At 36.1% G+C, this 18197-nt stretch overlaps 3 protein-coding genes across 5 annotated transcripts; all 3 read right to left on the bottom strand.

Annotated features, from left to right (window-relative positions):
- Nucleotides 1–279: 279 nt before the first annotated feature.
- LOC108840216 (ethylene-responsive transcription factor CRF2) lies at nucleotides 280–1992 on the bottom strand. Its single transcript, XM_018613050.2, has one exon. It carries the CDS (start codon nucleotides 1424–1426, stop codon nucleotides 476–478), a length of 951 nt encoding a protein of 316 aa, XP_018468552.1. The 5' UTR covers nucleotides 1427–1992; the 3' UTR covers nucleotides 280–475.
- A 7849-nt stretch (nucleotides 1993–9841) lies between these two features.
- Nucleotides 9842–12864, bottom strand: LOC108842025 (probable inactive receptor kinase At4g23740). Of its 2 annotated transcripts, XM_057003173.1 has the most exons (4): nucleotides 12710–12864; nucleotides 10987–12299; nucleotides 10324–10674; nucleotides 9842–10236 (listed from the first exon to the last, which is right to left on the bottom strand). In XM_057003173.1, exons 2-4 carry the CDS (start codon nucleotides 12239–12241, stop codon nucleotides 9944–9946), a joined length of 1899 nt encoding a protein of 632 aa, XP_056859153.1. In that variant the 5' UTR covers nucleotides 12242–12299; nucleotides 12710–12864; the 3' UTR covers nucleotides 9842–9943. The 2 variants fall into 2 exon arrangements, with proteins under 2 accessions (XP_056859153.1, XP_018470324.2); XM_018614822.2 differs by lacking the exon at nucleotides 12710–12864 and having other exon boundaries at nucleotides 10987–12474.
- An 804-nt stretch (nucleotides 12865–13668) lies between these two features.
- Nucleotides 13669–16635, bottom strand: LOC108843437 (putative glucose-6-phosphate 1-epimerase). Of its 2 annotated transcripts, none has more exons than XM_018616628.2 (8): nucleotides 16339–16635; nucleotides 15784–16125; nucleotides 15135–15209; nucleotides 14988–15044; nucleotides 14731–14897; nucleotides 14503–14637; nucleotides 14203–14405; nucleotides 13669–14117 (listed from the first exon to the last, which is right to left on the bottom strand). In XM_018616628.2, the coding sequence occupies exons 2-8, from the start codon at nucleotides 15889–15891 to the stop codon at nucleotides 13948–13950; spliced, it is 915 nt and encodes a 304-aa protein (XP_018472130.1). In that variant the 5' UTR covers nucleotides 15892–16125; nucleotides 16339–16635; the 3' UTR covers nucleotides 13669–13947. The 2 variants fall into 2 exon arrangements, with proteins under 2 accessions (XP_018472130.1, XP_018472131.1); XM_018616629.2 differs by having other exon boundaries at nucleotides 16322–16514.
- Between the last annotated feature and the right edge of the window lie 1562 nt (nucleotides 16636–18197).

Below are 18197 nucleotides of genomic sequence, written 5' to 3'. Positions count from 1 at the left end.
ATTTGTATTTTTGACTCTAAAAATTCGTTTATAGTATTAGCTTGTAACCGTGTGTAATAATTAAAATCATTAGCCTTTTCTGATTAATTAGACTTAAGAGAACAGAAGGCTTTCCAATTGTTCTCATCACGTGAGTTAACACGTGCCTCACCAACAACTTAAAATCTAAAAAGCGAAAATGAAGGAATTTTCAGTCGACCAAAAAAAATTAAAAGGTGATAAAGAGAGCCAGAGAGAGCACGTGGAGCAAAGAAACTCAACACCAATACCGTTAACAAACGGACTTATAACTTAAACGTTAATAACCATTTAAAAAGACCATTAAGCCATTAACTACAGCATTAATACATTTGATTCATAGTATATTTATATAACGACGACAAGGATAACAGAAAGCTAAAAAGATATTTAGATAACGAACATACAAAACTTCGCGAGTCCGTTTAGTAACGGCCGGGTAAACTATTTAATTTTATTAAACAGTCATAGGATCCGACCCGAATAGATCCCCAATATCTTGAAAATGGTCATCCACGTGCCAGTCTGATAACCCGGATCCGAAATCAAACCCGAAATTCATATCAGTACACGTGTCAGCGAAGATGTCGCCGCCGAGATAGTCGGGAACGACGTAGCTCCCGAAATCGAACAAGTCCTCGTCGGTGAACAGCGGCGCCGAGAAATCGGAGAAAGCCTCCGACGCAGACGCCGAAGGCGAAGGCTCTTCCTTGACGATGACCGCCGCGGTTTTGTCGGCGGCAAACGGTGATCGGAGAACAGACACCGGAGAGCAGACGCCGTCGCTGCTGGCGGAGGAAGAAGCGGCGTCGTCTCTGATTTTTCTCTTCCTCTTAACCGGCTGCGGCGGCGGAGAGGTTTTCTCCGTCGACGGCAACGGCGGAGGAGGGGAGAAGTTGGTGAGGGCGTCGGGACCGCGGAGCTGAATCGCGGCGCTGTCGTAGACCAAGGCGGCTTCCTCCGCCGTGTTGTAAGTTCCGAGCCAGAGGCGCACGCGTCTAAGCGGATCTCTTATCTCCGCCGCCCATCTCCCCCACGGACGCTGTCTTACTCCCCGGTATTTCTTCTCCGTCGTCGACGTCGTCGGGAGTGCCGGAGCAGAGGCGGGTTCCGGTTTGACTGTAACCGCTCTCTTCCTTCTCTTCTTCGGTTCGGTTTGACTGGTACGACAACTATCGAGAGCTACTTCGTTTACAAACTTCTTGATACGACGGCGTTTAGAGACTAGTCGTTCTTCTTCTTCGTCGCTGGAGGAATCTGTTGCGTCTGGGTCGGTTACGGAGATACGGAGAATCCTTGGTTGGTGGTGTTGGTGGTGTTTGGTTAAGTCCGGTTCGGTTCTCGTGGTGTTGGTTTTGTGCTCTGTGGATTTGGTTTTCGGGAGAACAAGTTGCTTCTCTGTCTCCATTGTTATCTCTCTCTATCTCTCCGTTACTTAGACTGTGATACTGTGTTTATATCATAAGAGATTTGAGAAATTATTTTAAAGCAAAAAGGAAAGAGACAAAGAATAAAGACGGATTTTTTTTCGAAAAAGGAAGAAACTTGAGAGACAAGAGAGATAAGAGTGTGATGCTTCTCTGCCAAAAAAGTTTTATCAAAGGACGAGATTTTTTTTCTTTCTTTTTATGGAAAGCTACAAAGCAAAAGGCACAGAAAACTGCAAGAGGTAAACCTTGTTAATACAAACAGAGAGAGGAGGGAGGAGGGGGGAAGAAAGCAAAGATTTTATTTTGTGAAAGTTGAAGAAAGGAGAAAGAAGAAGAAAAAAAAAGAGAGCTTTTTGTTATATTCTTATGGAATCAACACAAACCCACCGTTTGGTTATCGAGAGATGAGAGGGGAGAGATAAAGAGGAAGATGCTCCTTTTCTAGGAAATATTCTTGGAAATTTTTAGTGTGCAGAGAGAAAAGAAAATGTTTTTTGCAGAGTGTTAGAAAGAGTGACACGAGGAAGAAGATGGGAGATTTAAAAGCGGCAGAGCACATGTAAGTAGATAGAGAAAGAGACTATTTTATAGGATCTTCAAACGGTTGATATAGTGTTTACTCCGGTTCTTCTTTTTTTGTTATTTATTCTTTAAAATTTTTGGTATAATTGTAAAACAAGTTTCTCCAAATAATCGCGCAACAAAATATGTGTAAAAAATTTGTAGATACACTAGACTTTCGATTTTTAGGTGTCATACACAGTGCAAAAGAAAGAATGAATTCCTTAGCTATATATAGAAATCAGGCCTAAATTTTTTCTATATGATTTATAACTGTTGTGTTCAATGGCAATGTCAAACGAATAAAAGACATTTGTCAAAACTATACTTGCTAAAAATAAAACGTACATTTAACTGAAAATAGAAACATAGAGGTGAAAAGTATAGTAGTTGACGTGTGTCGACAACAACAAATTAACACTTTGTAACGCAGATGCAAGTCATGACATTTTACAGTGTATAAAAGGGGGGAAATATTTGCATTTTGGTAAAGGTTTTTTCCTAAACGTCTACTTACTGCATTTGGCAAAAGTAACAAGATATTTTATGTTTTACTAACCCACAAATTTCATTTTGAATATTTTAACCAACAAGTGATTAACGTGAGTAAAGAGTTAAGCTATAAATTTAGTTTCTTATTTTAAAAACAAAACGATAATTTTACATCAATATCGGAGCTAAATCAACAGGTAATTAATTAGAAAGACAATCTATAATTTGATTTAAGTAAATTTGACAATTATCTCCGGCGAAAAGAGGGAGGCAATACCAGCATAAGTCAAATGAGTGAAATATCGACACGTGTTTCTACAAAATTGGGTCCAATCCAACGGCTGGGACGTGCCTTTGGGAGCTGACAAAGAGAAAAAAACATGTCACAGTATCATCCTAATAAATTTATTGCAGTAATTATATAAATTGATCTCGTAATTAGAGATTCAGGTCACGTGATACCGGAGACACGGCCAGTCCTACTTTTGACCAGAACACTTTAATTATAGTTATTGGCAGGTGATTAAGTCTTTAATCTAAAACCTCCGTGTACGAAGCTCTCTTCCCGTATTTTTACCACAGGGGTGTTTTCGTCATTATAAACACCCAAGTTGCTTGTAAAAATCGAAAGACCGTTACGGCTAGTTCTTTACTGTTTTAACGTTTACCCAGTCCCTGTTATTACAGCTGGTAGCTAACGTGGTAGACAGCAACCTAGGACGTTGCGCCAAAGAAAAAATGTACAGTAATTTTTGGAATCACTGTATTAGTAGTTTTTACGAATCATTAGACTTACCTAAACAATGATGTGTCAATGTATTGTTATAAACTTATAACTATTATATTCTAGTTATATAAATGTGTAAAAGATATTGGAAGCCCATGCTATATTGCCAAATAAAGCAGCTAAGATTTCATTGCAGGGTATGTGAACCATGAACCAGTTTGGTGGTCTTGTCTTCCCCTTTACTTATTTTATTTGCGTCTGCTATACTGATACAGTTTTTGTCCAACATCTCTGATATACATAATGTACAATATCATGTACAACCGTATAGACGAACATATACTTTAATTATTTCGCTATTTGGAGTATTTTATATGTTATTTTAATTATGTTTTTTTTTGTTCAACCAGATTCATTAATAAAGTAGAAGATGTTTTTTTCAGCCCATTAGAAGCCCAACAAAAGCTAATAGCGAAGAAGAGAGACGAAGAGATTCTTTCATCAAACAGTCGGCAAAATAGTTTTCCGATCTAGGAATGAAAAAGAAGTCGAAAGATTCAAACGCAGAAGAAATATGGGCGATATCTGCCACTATGCCGATGATCTCTTTATCTGCATGTTTGTTGATGATGTCCCTGATGAGAGTTTGAGAGTCCGAGAGAACTCTGGGCTTCGTGATTTGGAGGTTCAAAGCCGTTTTGATGCCTTTTTTGACCGTCAGTGCTTCCGCAATCAGTATTATTTTAATTATGTATAGATTTTAAACGTCGTTCATATAAGTGTTAATAAATATATTTGTGAACTTTTAATGAATGTGGGTGATTAAAATCCTCAGACCTGTATATTTTAAACATTATTTTAATATGAGTAAAAACGTGAAATTGCTTACTGTATCTCACTACACCGGTCAAATCTGGGCATAATACACTAGATAGTCTAGATGATTTAGTTTGGACAGATGATTAGGAAAAGCAAAGACAATAAATTCTCATTTATCGACAAATCAAATTCGTTTATGGAAGTTTATGCTAAAATAAATACTAGGATGTTGGAAATTAGCTGGTCCACGAATTCCTAATCATTACACAATCATGTGTTTGTGTCAACAGTCAACGATAACTCCATAGAAGTTCGACCTCGCAATGTGCAATGTACACATTTTACGTGAAAACCGAAAGTATTTGTTTTTTTACTGGACAAGCAAAAAACAGCGGGAGACACTTTGGATGAAAAAGTTGTTTTTTTTTTAATTATACAGAGGTATTCTGACCTCACAGAAATGGTCCATACTAGTCATATGTTGTCACGTGTCGGTCTTCTGTCCCTAATGATGCTGAAATGTTAATTCCCTAGTGATCGGGATTCGAACTCAGGTGACGGAATTCACAACTGTGAACCTTTTACCACCAGAGTTATAAGTCCCGGTTGTCTTACGAAATATATTGAAAAACAAACGACAAACAAAATAAAAAAAAGTTACAAATGACATTCTCTGAAACCAAAATTATACGTAAGATATATGATGCTATAGTTAAGTTTAAACGATTTGCTAATTATTGTAAGAAGTAGTAGGTTATGTAGAAGGATAAACTTAAAACGAAAAGATGAAACAACTCAACTGCGCGCGTAATACAACTATTTACCAATGTCAGATAACTTTATGATGATTTTTTAGAAACATAAAATAATAATGCACAACTCAATTTTCCAAATTACCTCTGTTTGGTTAGCTTAGAACCAAGTTGGAATTAACAAGATTGAACATAAAACCAGATGATCTAACGGGTTCGTTAAATAGATAAGTTCTACATACTTCTCTCTCGACAACATCACTATGCTTATTTTTCAGTATAAGTAGTATAAACGTGCATATATGAAACGGAAGATGTTGTTGAGCTGAGTTAATAGCAATGGCCTTAACATCTCTCGCCGAATAAGAAGGAAAGTTAGATTTTGAAGGCAAGAAACACATAGACCGTACGGATATATTTGTCCTAGAATACAAGAACACTCGTTGGACCGACGATGGTACACTCAGCCCCATTGTGGGAGCCACCTTTCATCTACTCTCTCCGTTAGTCCGCTAACGGCGCCGGTTCTCTCTTTTCGAGGCCTTTTCTTCTATTCGGTCCACTTGGTCACTTCCTCCCCTCATGTGACGGCTGACGTCCTCTTCTCAGTTTCCTTTTTGTTTTTTTTTTTGTTTCTGCTAACTGCTAAGTTTTTGTTTTTTTTAATGACCATGAAATTAAAACCCATGAACTTTGACAGAAAAAAAAATGGGGATTTTTTTTTCTCTGAAAAATGGGGAATTAGAATAAGAAACATTTAGTTTATCGGAAAAATAGTATTTAAAGAGAATAAAGTCATACTTTGGGGCAGAGAAAGTTTCGGTGATCAAGGCAAAATAACATGGATAGCCGGGTAGTTTGCGAGTTGTGGTATAAATACTATACTTTCTCAATATTATTTTTGAAATTAAATCACACTGAAGTAATATAGTTTTGATATTGAAATGATGTTATGGGTTAGAGTTCCCCTAAGTAAGTGATTGATGAGCTTGTTTTCACAAATTTAATTAGGCGTTATGCATAATTGATATATAAAAAATAAAAAGAAATAAAGTTTTTTTTGAAAATAAAAAAATAAAGGTTTCAATAATGACCCAGTTATCCTGCTTCAAGGTACGTTGTGTACCTCTGGAAAGTGCGTCAACGACGCTGGTGATGAACATATTAAGGTTAGCTTAACTTCAATAATTCAAGAAAAGGAGCTCACAATCATACGTCTTTGTGTTGTTTAATGAATTACGTCATGGCAAAATACATATTTAAAGATTGATTTGTTTAAAACTCAAAAGATTTATTTGGATTGATATTATTTCTGCATATAAAAAAATATACGGATACTTTAAATGGACTATCAATATATATAGGCTCCAAATGTTTGTATCTGAACTAAAAGTAATGAAAATCACTAAATATACATAATATATCTTATATATTTTGTTATTGTTAAAGCTATATCACAATTGTTTTAGAATTTTCATACATGTTGACGTTCGGAGTATATTATTCGTGATAGTTTCTTTCAAAATAAATCATTAATCATATCACGCTAGTTATCAAGTCAAAAAAAGTTTATGGATGGTGGATCATGTCATCTCTCTGCGAACTCCTACACTTGGATGCTAACACATTTCGATCCTACTCAAGGCTCATGAAGACGTAGAATTTCGCGCTGACTAAATGACTAGTGACTCGTTCATGTAAGCTACAGATACGAGCGTCAAACGTTAAATATGATTTTGTATTGGTGTCTCATAAAAATATGGACGTTATTAACTTACATTTATCTAGTCAAATTTTATGATAAAAACTTATACTAATCTATTATCGGAATGTGAAATATATTAGCTAGAAAGAGACATAAGTTTTACATTTTTGTTTTGGTCAAGACACGAGTTATTTCAATTGCAAATATTTTAAGTTAAGTGGAGGTGGGGTGGGCGGTGAGCTAGCAGGTGATTGTCACACGTTGTCATTTAGCGAAGACAAATCTCAATAAATATTACCATGTTCAGTTAATAAGTTACTACTAACTAAATGTAATTAGGGAACCCTCAAATTATGGCCGAGTCACGAATTCCTTTCCAACACTCTCTCACGACCCTATCGCATGGCCAATTATATATGTACATCGAGCCCTTTTTGGTTGTTAAATACAACCATGTTGGGTTTGCAAATGCATTGCATTATAAAAGTAGATTAGCTAATCTCACTACTAATTAAATTTATTTGGTTAAACAACGTTTAAAAACCGTACTTGTCGCGAAAATGTTGTCCACAATCAAGTTTTCTTATGATAAAAATATGTGAGAACCAGTTCACTACTATGACTATATTAAAGATGTAGACATGGGTCGTAATGGTTCATATAAATAATTGTAAACTTTATATACATGATTTTTTATGCCATTGTTTAATTTTGTGGAAAAACTTAGACAAACTACACATATTCCCATGAGACAGTAATGTATTAATTTTGTTATTTCCTTATATTCGGTGTCATGAATGCAGAGTTTGAACCGTAACGTTCGGTTCCATATAGAATATTGTATTTTATATACTTTTAAGGGAGAATTCATCAATCTTATAGATTGTATGAATATTTATTTCATTATATACCATTTGCTAGGATGTTTTTTCATTAGAGATGTGATTACACATTTTTGCCATTTTTTGTAATATGTATAATTATTCATGTGGAAATAAAAATATATATCCATAGAGAATATTAATACTAGGAAGACAAAAAAAAAAGAATTTCGTTGGAATAGTGTTTCTTAGATTTTCATAGTACGTCAAGAGCAACAATGATTTACATGTTACAAGAGGTTTTGAGAAACCAGTTAGAATGTAAGATTCATTCTGAAAAAAAAGTGAAATGACAATTTGAAAAACGAAAGGTACACTTTATAACCATTCTAATTTTTTTTTCAAAGGAGAGCAGAAGAAAGAATTAAAGGGAATGTACAATGTATACTATATACTAGTTCATTAGTCTGACCCCGTGTTTTAAGGGACTACAGGCAGCTAAATTTAAATCTAAAACTTTTTGGGGAAAAAAATCAAAAAACTTTTTGGAGTTAGAAAACTCATAGCATAGGGATGATAGACTAAAAAGCTTTTCGGTTTTACCAGGAAACCTGGAACCAATGGTCTATAATCGTTGTTTTGGAACAGGCATGAAATTGACCTTTTACTATCACTAGTATTTTGTAATTACATATCAACAAATGAAAGTTGTTTAATTATTGCCGAAATTTAAATTCAATTGTGTAACTTGTCGACACAAATCCAAATAAAGGTTTGACTCTGACTTGAGAAAAGGCAGAGAGTAACATATGGAGTAAGTGGATGTTGACTTTTATGTCTATTCTCATTGTGTTTCTTCAAATAAATGGTGGGACGAAAGAAAAATAACGTAAGCAGACAATAACTTCACAAGGTTCACAAATAAGTAAATGATTAAAACATCACAAGACCTGAGGAAATAAACCAACTGATATACAAGGTTTCACGTATGTCATATCAACATTCTAATTTGCCATTCATATCGTATGCTGCGCTGGTCAGCATAAAGTTCCATGTTCGTTCAAACAAGTAGCATTCAGTCTAGTAGTCTTCTGCAAGATGTTAGATTACTTAAGTGAGATTATAGTGTGTAATTAACTTTCAGCACTGTCCAAAAAAGCTGACATTTTAACAGTGGAGTAAACAAAGAACATGTTGATCCAACGATTTTGTGGGGACGTGGCCCGTGGGGATTTATATAAAATTGACATATACATACATTTGAGATTTATTTATTTTGTTTTTGCATTTTAAGTGTCTAATTTCGCAACTTGGAAAGAAGAAGAACCCTATTGCAGTATTTGAGCAAAAGACACGTCGTTTTCTAGAATTAGACAAATCATATTCACGTTGTAACTTGCCTTATCTGTCCCCTTCCTATTGTAATCTCTGCCAGCTACATGTTCCTCCTCCCAAACACAATCACGACAAAACAATGTCTCAATTTTGGCTGACTCAGAAAACTGTTATTTCAACAAAGTAGCAAGTATCGAGATACAAATAGTTACTTAGTTATTGGATTCAAAAATAAAATAAAAATAATTAGTGTAAAACCCATTCCAGTTACCATACTGGCCTTGCTTGTATTCAGTCATTGTATCCCAGACTGTCTTTGATTCGACGGTGGAGGTCGTTCTAACTGTCTGTGCGACTTAGGCGTTGGAGGCAAGTGTATAGTCAGATTATTGGCATGCATTTCGGCCTGTGTCTCTCAATCCTTATCTCCTCTATTTCGTCTTACACTTCAATGATGCTAATGATTACAAATTTGGATCAGCTCATCAAAAACTAGCTATTTCAGAGATGTTTGAAAAATTCTAGCATCCGAGGAAACAAGGTGAATACCTCTTTTATGTGGTTACTGTCAAAAATAGAGAATGGTAATTGATACTCAATTCGGTATAACAATATCCATCATGCATATGAGTTGAACGAAATTAGATAGAAAATAGTTGAACTGTGTAGTTTTGTGCAAGTTGTTTTGTAATCGGATATTTATCCATGTTTTCATTAATCTACTTAAATTTTATTTTAAAAATTTGGAAAATGCTGCAGTAGTGCACTTGGCAGACTAAAATTATACATGCCGAAGTGTCAAACGAACATAATTTAATCACAGTTTAGGTGCCAATAAACCCAATACTCGTAACTCACAAAATCTGCACCCGCAGCCCATAGCCATGTAAACCCAATGGGCACTATTTTGGGCTCTAAAGCCCAGAATGTGACTACGATTTAGAGGCTTTGACGATAAATCAAACGAGATGATCGGGATGCTCTTTTCGGCTTCATTCCTCTAATCATCTTCGTCCGTATGAACTCAGATCCTAAGCCCACTCTGTTCCAGCTCCTTACCCTTGTCTAATCGAACATGTTCTTAATTTTGTATGCAATAACCAGTGTACTTGATGAAACATAAGAGATTCATTTTTCTTCTATTTGAAAAATTCAAATCTATTTTGCATGAAAATCAAAAATTCCCTAAACAGAAATGTCTTTGATTAAACCGGTTCTAACCGGAGAAGAGAATCAACATGAGTATACAAACTTTATAAAGTTATAAAATCAACATTGAGTATTCAAATTTCACTCGGGGTGGAAGTCTCGGAGGCTCCATTTTCGGACTTGGGCTTAGTCTCAGGCTCAACACCGGCTTGTCGGTTTCCGACACACTCGATAAGCCTAACCAAATCAGACATCTTAGGTCTCTGGTCCGGAGCTTTGACAACACACGACATTGCAATCTGCAACATCTCAACCATCTCCTCCTCTATGTTGGTATACCTGAGAAGCTCCACGTCAAAAACCTCTGCAGTCCACTCCTCTCTCACTACCGAATGTACCCATCGAACCAAATGTATAATCTCATCTCCTGCAATAACCAATCATTAAACCCTAAAACCATCTTCAAACCGAACATGTATATATATAGTACTAGTACCACCATGTAGTCTTTTACCTGCTGTAGTGTGAATTGGCGATTTTCCGGTGAGGAGTTCTAGCAATACGACGCCGAAGCTGTAAACATCTGAGAGCTGAGAAGACTTCCTTGTGTCGGTTACTTCCGGCGCACGGTAACCAGCTTGCCTAGAGATAGGTGGAGCCAAGGGGCTCATCACAGCGGTTAAACCGAGATCAGACACGCATCCGTTACGCTCTGAGTTCAAGAATATGTTTGAAGATTTGATGTTGCCATGGACGAGCTTCCCGTTGTTCTCTCTGTGGATTCTAGCTATCCCTTTGGCTGCACCGATGGCAATACTCATTCTTGTTTCCCAGTCCAACGGAACTCTGTTCTCTCCTCTGTTACCTGCACAAGTAGACTCAAAATTATTTATAGGCCTTGTTCAAAAAAAATAAAAGTATATTTAACAATGTAATAAAGTAGTTTTAAAAATTAATTTAATAGCACTTTCTATATATGTTCATGTTTATTCTGAAATTATAATCTATAAATCTAACAGTATATCCAAAAGTTAAAAAAATTAGAGCATAAATATATTTATTTATTTTAACTCCTATTTTTTTAAAACCTGGACCATGATGCTATTAGACTGTCCTGGTCTAACCATTACATTGTAGCTATGACACATTATTAGATCATAAATTAAAAAAAACGTACCATGAAGCAAAGAAGCCACACTCCCATTACTGAAGTAATCATAAACCATTAGCTTCTCATCTTTAGAGTAATAGTAAGCCTTAAGCTCCACGACGTTCTCGTGCTTAATCCCACCAATAATCTCCATCTGCTGCTCGAAATCGCGTTTCCCAGCCGCAACGTCCTTGAGACGTTTCACAGCGACAGAGGTAGCATCCTCGAGAACCGCTTTGTACGTCGTCCCAAACGTGCCTTTACCAAGAACCTCAGCAGAAGCTCTCAAAAGATCCTCGAGATCAAACGAGTAGTTGCATCCTTCGAAGAAAGACAGCCTGTTGTTCACGTCTTCCATCCTCGACACGAACTTCTCGGGAGACATCATCCCTCCTTTCTTCTTATGCAGCTTAGCGTCGTTAACGATCCCACCGCCTCGGCTTAGCTTCCTCCGCAAGTAACAAACAGCCAAGAGAAAAGCCAGAGCTGCTAGTAGTACGATTGAAACAGCGATGACGATCAACAAGAAGACAGTCTTGGTCAGTCCCAAGAAGTGAGGTTTAGGTTTCTGACGAGGTCGAAGCTCCTGATGAGCCAAGCTAGGAGGTGGCTGCACGAGGGTGAAGTCACCACCGAGGCCTTTATAAGACGACGTAGGGAATCTCTGAAGCCAACTCGGTATAGGTCCGTTGAGATTATTGTTAGACAGATCAATCTGCCGGAGAGTAGAGACACCGCTGAGGTCAGGAATGTCGCCGGAGAGCGAGTTGTTAGCGAGATTCAACGACTGTAACCGCTTGAGCCCCGAGAGAGAACCAGGAACCGTTCCGTTGAAGTCGTTGTCAGAGAGATTGACGCTGGTGAGATTCTTCCAGAGAGAGAAATCTAAAGGCAACGGACCGGAGAAGGCGTTGTCCTGGAGGTAGAGGAAGGACAAGTCTTTGAGCTCGACGAAGTCAGCTGGGAAGAGGCCTGAGATCGTGTTGGATCTGAGGGAGAGGACGGTGAGAGCGGAGAGTCTGCTGAGAGTGTTGGGAGGGATCTGACCGTTGAGTCCGACTCCGGGTAATCTAACGGCTGTGATGCGAGATCCGTCGTTGTTGCAGGTGACTCCGGTCCAGGTGTTGCAGACGGAGGTGGACTCGTTCCAGTTGAGGGAGCGCGTGGGACGCATGAGGGTTAGGAACTCGAGTAATGCGCGTTTGTCTTGGACTGGATCTGCGTTTCCGACGTTGACGAGGAGAAGGCACAGAGTGATAATAACTCTCCAAGCTTCTTCCATTAGGAAAAAAAACAGAACACAAACGAGATGTTTCTTTGTCTTTGGTCTGAAGCTGAAGCTGGAGAGAAAAAAACAAATAAATCTAATTCAATTTGGAGAAGATGATGATGAGACTATAAATAGAGGAAATTTTTGATTAATCCACACTTTAATTTAAAATAAAAGGTTACGGAAAAAAGCAGAAAATTTCTAGAAGACTGCGGATCAAAAAAGCAAAAGGGAATCTGAAGCTCTATGTGCTAAAAAATTAAAAAAAAAAAAGAAAGCAAAGAGTGGGAGACAATGAGAGAAAAGAGTGTTAAGCTTCGAAAATGACGAAACCAAAGTCCTTTTTTGCTTTGTAGCTTTAATTTAAAATCTCTCCCAAAACCCTAGAATTTCTGGGAACTAAAAAGTGTTACCCTAACTTTTATCAAGAGATTAGTACTATTTTAATATTTAAGAGTTACAAATTAAAGATATTGATACCTCTCTCTCTTTTATTTTTTCCAGATCTGAACTACTTTAGCAGCTCATCAGTTACGAGTGACGATGGTGCGAGGAAGAACCACCATACCATTCAAGCACTGAAGTTAAAGAGCTTCTGACTATTTTTTTTGTTTTTAATTTCAACAACGGATTTAATTATCTTTTTTTTCTTTTTCTTTGGGGGCAATTAAAGTGGTGAAGGGAAGTTAAGATGCGACTTTTAAAAAAAAAAATATTTTATTCGGTTACAGGTTGGGTGACCGGTGAGTCTGTGAAAGCGGTACGTATCGGTTACTAAATACCGAACCGGGGACCATTGCTTTCGTCGGTGTACCTTGCTTGATTTTTTATTGTGCCAGCCATATATTTTTTTTTTTTGCTCGAATACTTATCATAAAATATTATTTATAGATTATGTATTTTGTATTTATCAAAACCGGCTGGAGTTTTATGAACCGGGGTGGTATAGACATAAAGATATGAGAGAAGATATGAAGATTAGTTGGTCAAATACTTAAGAGGGAATCATTTAATGATGTTAATCGACTGGATTAGAAAACAATATTTAACTTACCAAATTACATGAATCTCATACAAATACGTTTTTTATGTACTTGTCATAATGAAGGCCCAAAGCCTTCAATGCATATTCCATTTTAATATATTTCTTTTTCTTTTTGCCATCAAGTATTTTCATTATAAAAATATTACTTTTCCTTCGGTGTATTAAATATTGGACCGACCCAATTATAGGATTTATTATGGTGCATCATTATAGGCCAATAATTTCAAATCTTTCATGATTATTGTGATGATTTAACACCATCTTAGCCACAGGTTAATTCATTTTTGCTTTCACCAACATTCTGAGGCATTCTTGAGAGTATTAAAAGGACATTCCAATATTTAACTAGAAAAGAAACATTTTATTTAGTTGTAAGTATTTTACTTCTTAACCATGAAAACGAAAAAGCTTTATTAAAATAATCCAAAAATACAAACTATCTTCATACAACACAAGTTAAATGAATCTCGCACAAAACCAGGATCTTGTCACAGCCAAAAAAAACTGGTGACATTTTTCAAATCTCAGGTTTCCTTTTAATATTCAGGATTTTGATGCCAAAGAATCACACACACACACACTGTGATGATCTTCTATAGACTATACCGAAAATATAATAATAAGAGAGACAAAGAAGAATCAATAGGTTTGAAGATAACCGGTACCGGTTTTTTCAGGTGGAAAGGACAAGGGAGAGATTTAATTTCCCGGTCCATTCTTCACCCGGTTTCAAGGTGATTGGTTTCTCAATGGCTGCTCCATCAACACAAAGCATCTGTTTGTACTCTTCATCTCCCAAATCTGGCAGTGCTTTAGCTTTCTTGTCCCATGGATTCCACACCACTGCAACAAAACCACAAGAATATGATATTATGTTAGATAACCGGATTCCGGTTTGAAAGTATGGTTAAGGTTTTAAGAATCTTACCAACATCAGGTAGACCTTCTTTCTCGATGAGGAATGTACGTTTTCTCTCATGGTCAAAAACAGCAACCACGTCTTTAGAGTTTAAGTACACTCTATCGATCTCGGATTCAAACGTTAATGCATCGCCTTGCTCAGTAAACCGCTCTTTATCAAGCAAGTTATCAAGATAGTCAAGAGTTTCAAGTCCTTCAACTCTTACTTCACTGAGGAGAGCACCAAAAAAGGAAAGCAAGAAAGCATTGAGTAAGTGAAAACTTCGTAGAGACACTAGAGGGAAGCTAAAGAAGCTTAGTGTTAAACCTGATATCGGAGATGGAGAAGTAAGTGTGGTAAGCAATGGAGAAGCTAAAAGGCTTTGAGTTGATGTTTCTGACTCGTGATATCAGCGATAGGTTCCCATCTAATCCCAATGAAACTCTCAAGTGAAACTCAAAGCTGAAACAAGAGAAATGGCAATGATTAAGGAATCTAAAATGAAAAGGATCTTGTGGAGTAGTCACAACTGAATATTTTGATCGGATTAGCAACCTGTAAGGCCAGATCCTTGTTGTGTCTTCATCAGAGGACTTAAGTACCAAATCCACATAGGCTTTGCCGGTTGAGTCGAATGAAGGTAAAGCAGGAGGATCATTTTCCACAAGCCACATCTTGTTTCTCGCAAAACCGTGCTGCTCAAGTGATCCTCGAGTTCCAAACTTTTTGGAGGAACAAGAACAAATTCAAGAAAGGTGATCAAACTTTTCATGTCCATTAAAAATATGTTAAAAGAAGAGAGTCAAATGTACCTGAGGAAAGCATATAGGGATTCCTCCTCGTACCGGATGGGGAGGCTTTGAGTTAGCCTGAAACAATATATTGCATTAGTTCACCAAATATTATAAAAACAAAAAATGTTGCTTAAATGTTGAAAAAGGTCTGAAATATTTTTGTACCTTGGCACTGGTGAATAACAATTCATCACCTCTCTCAGTCTTCCAAGAAAGAACTTGTCCTCCATGTAAACTAATCTGAATAAAGCATCGTCCATAGAAAAACAACCTCAGCATGATTAAAAAAAATTGAGATTGTGTGGTGGATGTAATGAAGGAATCACATTAGAAACAGAACAATAGATCTAAAGCTATCAGTTTTTTTTTTGTCAAGAGAGCTTGTTGGAGCCATTTATGAAACATTCAAATTCAACCTTCAAGAATCAGAACCCAAATCACAAAGTAGAAACAGAACAGTTTCACACAACTCTGATCCTTAAAACATAAATACATAGTTTTCTCTCAAAATCCAAAACTTCGGACCAATTCAATGCAGATGTACAAAAGACAGAACACAATATTGAGAATCTTGTAAGGTCTTTCTCAAAACAAAAAAAATGAGAAATTAAGATTATCTAGTACGAAAGAAAAGTTTGGCAAGAGGAAAAAACCATAGAACAGAGTTGGTGAGCAATCTTATTAAAAGTCAACATCTTATTCTCTACTTATTCCGAGGATTAAACAAAAAAAAATCAGAATCTTGCATCGAAAAGAGGGATAGTACTTTCTTGTACAACATCGGAGAAACAAACAGAATAAGAAGAAGAATCACCTTTACAGAAGCTCCTTTAGGATTCTGAAGAAGAACCTGATCGGTTCCATTTTTGTCCTTGATCAAGTCAACCATAGGTCTCTTCTCATCATCACTAGATGCTTCCATTGTTTGACAAAAGAGAGAGAGACTTTGATGTTTTATTTATTTATTTTTTTGGTCTCCCCACCTCTGCTTTCTTAAATCGAGGAAAATAGGTTAGGCGAAGAAGTCACAAGAAGAAGAAAGAAAGAAAACTTTCTTGTGGGGAACAACAAGAAACCCTAAGTTATCTCGTGAGATTGAGAACCAAACACCCAACCAACACTTCAACTGCTATGTCCTTTTCTTACACCGATAAAGCTGCAACACACACACACACACACACACATTAAAACAAAAAAAAAATTAATCTTATGTGCAAACAAACAAACAAAGACGTGAGGTTGATATTGAAAACGCAAAGATCCTTTGAAAATCACTCCGAAAAGTTCAAAATATTAATACACACGACTTCCCGGGGAAAAAAATTAACGAGTGAGAAGCCGAATAAGCAAACCTGAGAAAGTTACGTACCGAAATCAAGAACTCAGAAATCAAAAGGTACAACTTTTCGAACCGGAGCAAGAATCTGAATTATTCAGATGAGAATAAAAGAAGATGGAGATATTTAAAAGAGAGAGAGAGAGAGAGAAGTCAGAATAATTGGGCAATACAATGTTGAAAAGTTGCACAGAATCAAAAGCCCCTGCAAATTGTATTTTAAAAATGTTTTATTTTTAAAAGGGAGCATTCATCAATCACTGAATAATTCTTCACTAGAATTATATTTTCTGGGTATAATTGACGATTTTTAATAATGTCATGTTACGTATTCTAGCGCAATTCTGCTATCGATCATGTATTTATATTGTTTTTTGGCCATTTTATACATTTCCTTTATATTTTTAAAAATATCTAATTTCAATCAACTTTTTGAAATTCAATAGTGTTTTTATAGTATAGAAAAGAATCTCAATTATGTCGTTTTAATACCAAACCCTATAACGTCATGAAATGTCACATGTAAAACTTGCGTTTGAAACAATTAAACCTTAACATATACATTTTTCTTGTTCCAAAAACAGATTTAAAACAGGCAAATGTTTGTTTCTTTAATAATACAAAAAAAGGAGAAGATGATGTGAGGACAGCTGGTTGTGATGAGAGGTGTGGGGATGGGAGGATCTTGACATGCGACCATGATTAACGGAATTAACTACCTGTTCAATTTTTGGAGGGAGTTGAATATTTCGTTAGTTACTAATTAATTAGTTTTATAATTTTACTTTAAACTTCGTCGCAGTCTTAGTTTATTTGATAAACATGTCAACTGTTTCTTAAAGCTTTTTGACCATTTCAGCAGATAAATTACATGCATTCTAGCACATATTAAAAACAATCATTAAACGAAAGGTGGCTCGGCTTATAAAATAATCAAATGAAGAAGTCCGCACAAGCCAAGTAATCCAAAATAGACCACGACTATATTATGATATATCTTACAAATTCTAAAACCGTAACAAAGACACGATATAAACGACTCGTATTCGTAGTAATTAGTAGTTTTCATGTATTGATAATACATAGCATCTTGATTACCAAAAACAATAATAATCCATAGCATCTTTTGAATAAATCTTTACTTCTCCTCATCAATTCTATCTTCATGTGTGTTCATCTCGTTAAAGATTTCGATCTGAATATAATCTTTGTATTGTGAATAGAATCGTGTCAAACTCTTCATTAACAGTCCAGATACGATTGCACCTAAATTTACATAGGTAAACTGATCTACCTTTCTTCTTTTGTTAAAACATACTGAAACGTGCAAATTAAAGTATTATCAACTTGTTCTTGTCTTGTTATGCCGACCTCTGATATCTTTAATGCGCCAATTATGTCGCTATGCGACCTCGTTGGTCGTCCTCTTCGTGTTATGTTTTGTAATCATTAGTTTCTCTAGTTGTCTCTACAACAGGTCCACCCAATAACCCGAGAACGTAAAAATCATTTGTACAGCATAGTCAGAAACTTCCCTTAGATATCTAACTTGGTTAATAATCTAAATTGGTTTTCACGTTGAAGTTGCATTTTGTGATTAGAAAACGATTGAATAAGATGGTTTTGCTGATAAGTAATTTGTAATTATGCGTCCCTCGACTGCTCTATAATTTTTTTTTTTTTAAATGAAAAGGAAAAGACACAGCGACATCAGACATGCGTATAATAATATTCTGAAAATGACCACCTTATCGTCTGATTTATGTGGACGAATAAAATTGATTTCTTATTGATTTTTTCTTTTATGTTTAGTGTATATAAATTTCATTAACTAGTCGAAAAAAAATTCATTAACTTAAATATATAAAAGCTCGGTTTTCAGCCCATCCAAG

Source organism: Raphanus sativus, chromosome 2, assembly GCF_000801105.2.
Source record: "Raphanus sativus cultivar WK10039 chromosome 2, ASM80110v3, whole genome shotgun sequence".
Lineage (NCBI taxonomy): Eukaryota > Viridiplantae > Streptophyta > Magnoliopsida > Brassicales > Brassicaceae > Raphanus > Raphanus sativus.
This window is presented reverse-complemented; position numbering and strand designations above follow the sequence as displayed.

Bases quoted from the DNA above. Each gene is read 5' to 3' on its own strand.
- LOC108840216 (XM_018613050.2), bottom strand. From the start codon at position 1,426: ATGGAGACAGAGAAGCAACTTGTTCTCCCGAAAACCAAATCCACAGAG.
- LOC108842025 (XM_057003173.1), bottom strand. From the start codon at position 12,241: ATGGAAGAAGCTTGGAGAGTTATTATCACTCTGTGCCTTCTCCTCGTC. The intron at 10,675-10,986 runs GTACGTTTTTTT...CTACTTGTGCAG, and splicing joins TGTGGCTTCTTTGCTTCATG to GTAACAGAGGAGAGAACAGA. The intron at 10,237-10,323 runs GTAAAAGACTAC...TGGTTATTGCAG, and splicing joins GCCAATTCACACTACAGCAG to GAGATGAGATTATACATTTG.
- LOC108843437 (XM_018616628.2), bottom strand. From the start codon at position 15,891: ATGGAAGCATCTAGTGATGATGAGAAGAGACCTATGGTTGACTTGATC. The intron at 14,898-14,987 runs GTACATTTGACT...TCCTCCAAAAAG, and splicing joins TCCCTATATGCTTTCCTCAG to TTTGGAACTCGAGGATCACT. The intron at 14,118-14,202 runs GTAAGATTCTTA...GTTTTGTTGCAG, and splicing joins AGAAGGTCTACCTGATGTTG to TGGTGTGGAATCCATGGGAC.